Source organism: Mytilus trossulus, chromosome 9, assembly GCF_036588685.1.
Source record: "Mytilus trossulus isolate FHL-02 chromosome 9, PNRI_Mtr1.1.1.hap1, whole genome shotgun sequence".
NCBI lineage: Eukaryota > Metazoa > Mollusca > Bivalvia > Mytilida > Mytilidae > Mytilus > Mytilus trossulus.
In genome coordinates, this window is record NC_086381.1 from 50041190 (window position 1) to 50048252 (window position 7063).

General features: G+C 34.5%; 1 protein-coding gene across 1 annotated transcript; it reads left to right on the top strand.

The window, feature by feature from the left end:
* Positions 1 to 2538: 2538 nt before the first annotated feature.
* LOC134684717 (uncharacterized) lies at positions 2539 to 4239 on the top strand. The gene has a single exon (XM_063544023.1). The coding sequence runs from the start codon at positions 2539 to 2541 to the stop codon at positions 4237 to 4239; it is 1701 nt and encodes a 566-aa protein (XP_063400093.1).
* The last annotated feature ends 2824 nt before the right edge of the window (positions 4240 to 7063 follow it).

Here is a 7063-nt window from a genome sequence, read left to right on the forward strand (position 1 = left end):
AGTTTTCATCCGACCTCGACCTCATTTCATAGATAAGTGAACAAGGTTAAGTTGTCGTGGTCAAGTCCATATATAAGATACTTAAGCAATAGGTCTACTATATTTGTGGTACGGAATGGTTCTATACAAGGTGTACATGTCCAACTGGCAGGTGTCATCTGACCTTGACCTCATTTTCGTGGTTCACAACGATGATCTAGTGGTAGCGTGATCGCCTCGCGGGTGGGAGATAATGGCTATAGCTGCTCCATCGCTAAGCAAGCTTTATTGTAAAGCAAGAACGAAGGATGGTCGGCTTAAGGTGGTACCTAACACTACAGGGAGATAACTCTGTAAAATCAGCTAAACGTTTTAATAACGTTGTGTTGTAAAGGTAATATTAAGCTTCTCAATGATCAAAATTGGTGTTTGTCAAACTGCTATATAACCAGTGTAATTTTTCTGACAAAACGGTTGGTTCAAATGTTTTGAAATTTTTATATTTTTATTAAAGTATCAAAGTAAATATTTTGACAAAATGTTATGAAAATAAAACGAGCCAAATTAATTTTAGTGAAAGTGTTGGGTACCACCTGAAGTCAGAATAATGTTACTGGAAAGAGAGACTTGTATGTACATGTAAACTGTTTCTCTGTTAACAAGCAAGTGCAAATTTCTACCCAGTGTGTCAGTCTAAAATAACGTGGGTCCTTGTTTATAAATTGTATCGCATTAACGTGTTCTCGTTCGATTTCCGTGTTAAAGTTGTAGTACCGATGGGTATTTGCTGTGCTTCCTTTATTGCAAATCTCATTACTGATACGAATCCAAATCATGACCAAAAAAAAAACACAAAAAAAACACTGATACTAGTAAATGATTTTCATTGATACAAACAGGTATGTATATTCTATTCACTGTCAACAGTGATTCAAATTTTTCCCTAAATATACAAAATTATTGCAATTTCTCTACTTGAATTTACTCTTCCTAAAATCAAAAATAAATGGCGACACCTGTCCTTATTTTTTTATCTTGATATTATTACACATGTAATAAGTCATATGAAGAGACTTGAAATAAAAAAGATAAATTTTTCGTTTCCTGTAGTCACTTTCCTTTCTTTAATGGTGATGTTCCTTTATAGCTCTTTATTTTTATCATTGACGTATACCTTATATCTCTTTTTATGCATATTTATAGATAATACCATGCACAGTGCTGACATATTTCGTTGAATATTCTGCTTGTGTTATGTCGTTTGGTTGATGTCACATTGTTGTATCCACATATTTCCATTTATCCATGTTGGTAAGGATTTGTATACTGTGTAACATTATACAAATCCTTGATGTTGGTTATGTTGTGTCGAGCTATTACTGTATGCGAATGTCAGGAAATATGTTTTCTTAGAATGTTATTTTAGTATTTTAATATGGGTTTTTCTCTTCTCCTTTCAATGATAAGGAATGGTTTACACAATTCTTTATTCCTTTATATTTGAACTTTTTTGTAAGACGTTTCTTTTGCAAGTTGCAATGAAGGAATTAAGACTAGCGTCACCAAAATGTGCGTGTTTGCGGGTTTTTTTAGTTTGTTTTCAAGATATGGTTGTGTGTGTGTCCCAAAACACACACATTATACTAACATGCACGGGATCGATTTTTCTCCATCCTCGTGTTTTGTATCAAGGGATTCATCATTACTATCTGACGGTAAAATGTTTTGACAAGATGAATTAATACTAGACATTTCAAGAAATTCAAAGCGAACAAGTGCGAAAATTGTATTGTTCTTCAATTGTCTTGTCATGCAGATTATAAAAAAAAAGTGATTGCTATTAAATAAATATATGAAAACAAGATTGTTGATTAACTTACACTTGAAATATTGTTATGCCCTTGACCATGTTCTTAATGCATTTGCAGCTAGAGAAATCATGGAAGATTGGAGAAGTGGGTAATGACGAAAATGATGATTTACCAAACTACCGAAACACATAAAAACGTGCTCTCTAAAAATAAGACGATTGTTGATGTTTCCACTAAAACATATCTGTTGGTATGAAATATGAACAACTTCTAAAAAGGACATTTTTTTTTTGCCATTACGTGTTGGTTTACGATTTAAACAAACTATCGTAATTGAAAAATATACATCTTGAAAGTGTTGTAATTAGTTTAATTACTTGACTGTTAACCCAAATGTTTACCCAAACGATTGTATTCAAAAGAAATTAAAGCCAACCCATTTAATGTAATTACTTTAAACGGTCTTTAATCAGGTGTGTACTAGTTGTGTTCAGGTGTTGTTAATAATTGATATGAGGTTCTTATTCTGTGTAACTCAACTTGCTCTGCTATCATAACATATAATTAAAATGTATACTTTGCTTCCGTGTACACATACTCAACTTGAGAACGAGAGTCGCGTCACATTACGAAAAACACTATATATAGTATTGAATGTTACAGTTTTATCATGATCTCAACATTGCAAAATAAAGAAATATTCTCTCGAAAAAAAAACCCAAAAATAAAAGATATACACAGTATTGATATGGACACCCCATACAAGAACCATGTGTTCCAGTTTGGAGACGATCGTAGCCTAGACCAATCAGAAATTGCAACACCAGATTTTCTCCAGTTGCTGTCACCGTCACTGCTGTTATTATCTGACAACAAATCTAATGGCATGTCACCGATAACAGGAATATCCATCTTCAACAGGAAACCAGATGATTCCCTTGTCACATCCAAACCTTTATCCTGCTTCCATGGAAACAACACCGGCAGCAAGCAGACCCGAAGACAACTACTCACTGATGGACAACAAATGAAACCGTTGTACAATAATAAAGACAATTATTTACAAAACTTGCAACAAAACCCAATGTTTGAAGACTTATCCAAGTTGTTAGCAGAAGAATGCCTACATATGCAGGTACCAACAAACTTGATGAACGTCAAGTGGGATACCAAGAACAGTGCTGTTGGTCGAGGTTCAAATATCCACACTGCTCATCTTAATCTACAGAAGAGATGTCTACAATTCAGATCTCAACAGAACTGCCAAGTTGTAACAAAAGCTCGAGACATTGAATGTAAATATTCCAAAGAGGTGAGCACAATGGAAGTAGCCAGATACATAGAAGTCAGCTCCTCACAAGAACCCTCTCATTTCATTCATGACAGATTTGACCAATGCCGATTTCAGCTGATAGAAGACACCACTCGTAATCTAGACGAACTCTTGTTACTAGAAACTACACCAACACAAATCCAACAAAATACAAAAAGAGCTATAAACTTGAGTGTTTCAGATGAATCAGCATCTACCACCAGTTTCTCAGCAAATGATACGAGTTCACAGATTAAAGACATAGACGTTCTCAGTTTGGCCATGGAAGCTGCCGATGTTCTCCCTGAAAGTGCAGACTTTCGTCAGCAGTTTGGTGCAACTACTTCAGTACATATTTCAAATGTAAAGGAATCATTTGATTTACCTCGCCAGGATTACATGCTTTGCAAGCAGGTATCACCACCAAGTACTGAACAGAGCACTAATTTGCCAAGAGGACTATCACTAAAGCGCAGATTTGAACAAGAAATTAACCTTACAACTGAACAACAACAGAAGAGACAGAAAACTGATGGATGTTTGTCAAAACCACGAAAGATTAAACCAGAAGCCACACAGATACTGACAGAATGGTATGACGCTCATGTGACGTATCCATACCCTAACGATGAAGAAGTACAAGAACTTGAAAATATGACAAACCTCTCTGCAAAACAGGTGAAAAAATGGATGGCAAACAAAAGAGTTCGTTGCTTTAATACACTTTCCATCACTGGAAACACACATCCGATCAAACATAAGCTAACCGGAAAGAAGAAGGACACAGATAATGGCAACATGAATAGTCAACTTGGCGGCAAACCCAGAGAAGCTTTGAACGCATGGTACAAGCAACACATCGCCAATCCATACCCGTCAGAGGAAGAAAAAGAAATGCTAGCTATAACTACTGGAATTACGGTACCTCAGGTCAAGTCATGGTTTGCCAACAAGAGGAGCAGAGCAAATAATAGAAAGCGTCAAGTACCAAACTATTTCCTAGAAAAATTCCCGGAATATGCACCACATGTACAGCTGGTCCAAGAACAAAGAGACCAGTCTAGGAAAAGATTTCGTCCCCAGCCATCCAGTTTCACAGAGTTTGCAATGTTTAGCGAGCAGAACTACTTATGTTAAACTTGTAGTTTCATTAACATCATAGTGCTAGTGACATGTAAAATGTAATTGTTGATCTGTGTATTATATCTCTTTGTCCTGAATAATAATAAAAATATAGTGCTAATTTGAAATTGTAGTTTGAATATTCATTGCCCAAACCTTATGGTCTTTAACGATAACCCGATGTCTAGAGGTTTTAAATTACTGCTTAACACAAATTTTAAACATACAAATGTATCGCATGGAATTGTCAAATAAGGTCGGACAAGGTGTTTATAATTGTTTTGGGAAAAAAGATCTGAAATGTTCATTCAATTCCAAATAATGAAAAAGTGACCAAGGTTATCCTATTCCCTCGGATATTGATGACAACTCTGCATGTTTGTCTGATAAACTAACACCATACTTAACCTTTAAAAAAATGTGAACGAAGTTACCCCCACTTCTAATAGACACTTTGATGTTACCAATGTTAAGAAAGTTTAAAAAGGGAATGATTGATTGTTGTATGCGAAAAGTAATGAAGTTTGTTTTGAGTGCCGATACATCGGCGTATTCTGTTCTCTTCCATTGGCAAGATATACATATCGGTGCCAACGACTTGTGAACAGCTACTTTAAACAGGCAAACTTAATTAGCCTACTCCCCTTTTAATCCAGATTGTTTAACATTTGTCATTTAAGGGCCCTTGAGTGGCATAGGCATTGCTTAATGTTGAAGGTTAATTTCTGTGTCATTTGTCTTCTTGTGAAGAGTTGTCTCATTGGCAATCTAACTACATCTTCTGTTTTATATTCACGTCATAATATGCGTATTGGCAAGAATAAACTAGTTAAATTTGCCACAAGACAGCACCTTCAATGATCAATCGCATTTCCCATGTATGTCATGGTTTGTGTTTTTAAATAAACATTTGTTCCGATATGACAATTGACTTATACTTAACAATGGGTTCCAATCGAGAAATCGAGATTCCATTACGAAACTAAGATGTGGTATGATTGTCAACGAGACAGCCTATATCCACTAGAGACCAAAGGAAATTGTGGTAAAGCAACACCATATTGTTCGTGAAACAACACTTTATAATTATTCAAAGCTCAGCTTTCAATGCAGATAATCCCGTTTCCCAGTTCCGAGAATTTGATTTGTTTTCAATTATTTGCAAGCTGACTGTTTCTGATTTGTCTCTGTAGATATCAACGTTGAGGCGGTAAATGCAGATATGTGATTGACTCTATCTAGTACATTGTACTTTATTTACGTACATAATCTTTTAAAGGAACTCAATTAATTTAATTTACCTGTAAAAGTACATTGTACTTTATTTACGTACATAATCTTTTAAAGGAACTCAATTAATTTAATTTACCTGTAAATCTCACAGGCTTGTCATAATGTTATGTGTGTGTGGGGGGAGGGGGAGGGGGTGTGTATAACCCTAAGTCTTGTGATTAAAGGTAGAAGTGAGTTTATGGGGAGGGGAGAGGTTGACTGCTCCCCCATATGCCAATAAATATATATGATTAAGGCAAAGAACTTTCACATGTACCACTCTAAACGTTGCTTAGTTTTCGGGCCTTAAGCTCCCTTTTCAGAATTCTGTATCTTCATCTGGTATGTATTGTTAAGAAACAGAGTGAAACAATACAGGCTATAATATAAGGAACTAAGTAAGACACGTTAGCATAAAACTATAGCCTTTGTGTGCGGTTATTATGACCTAAGAATGAATATTTTGAATGAGGACGAAGTTGATCTTTGATTAAAATGGATATAATTTTAAGTTCCTTTTGGTTATGTGCCATAGTTAGTTTGATTTTTGCATTGAAAAAATATGAGGACAATCTACACATGTTATTCGACCACAACCTTTTTTTTGTATTGGTACGATGTTGGCTTTGCAATGTTTAAGTTTTCGTGAAGATTTTCAAAAATAAAACTTCGTGTAAAATATCTTTTTAACTCATATCTCTGGTTTTACCCGGGGCAAAAACTACGAATCAAATGGCCTTATACATGTTATATTTATAGGTAAAATATGTCAATTTCATACTTGAATTTCCTCCAGTTTTTCAGTTTTATTCGTGACAGCATGTCCTCTCTTCAACCTTGTACAAGAATCGCAGAATCAAGCATTAAGATTTAGTATGAATGTGTTATTGTCCTTAATATGCATGACATATTTGCCACTGGTCATTCATAAAAAACAATCCCCCATTATTGTGAGTTATTTTTTCCTAGCAATTTAAAAAGAATACTATTATACGCTAAATGTCCTGCCTGCTTTATTTATCATGATAAAATTATCTAGAATGTCCTTAATGCTGCGTGCTTGGGGGAGAAGCAGCAAATACCAATTTTATAGTCATTGGTTTGACCGGGCCTATGTTCTAAAATGACCACTCCAGTGGAACAAGCTACAACGAGACCACTTAGGCAGTCATTGTCATAAAAATATAAAATAAAAGATTTTACTTTGAAATAGTGATGTTTATTACAATTCTTGGTTTTTTGTGCTTGCATTTCAAACAGTTAATTCAATGCAATAACAAATGAAAAAAAAAGGTTTCTACAACTCCATAATATAAATAACAATTATATATATACACAAAGTAATGAGAGGTTTTTCCCTGAATGCATGTACAATGATAAAATTAGGAAAGATTTTAAAAAACAGTATTTTAATCAGTCACAGGATAAAATCACACAACAACTCAACCCTAAAATTGGAACATTTTGTAATCTTGCAAAGATTTGGTAAACATCAATTATTTTTTGCACTTTTAATGTTTAAAATTCATATTAAAATTTGTTTGCACAAAAACAGTAGATTATTTAT

Excerpts from the sequence above, each read along its gene's own strand:
- LOC134684717 (XM_063544023.1), top strand. The coding sequence starts at position 2,539 with ATGGACACCCCATACAAGAACCATGTGTTCCAGTTTGGAGACGATCGT.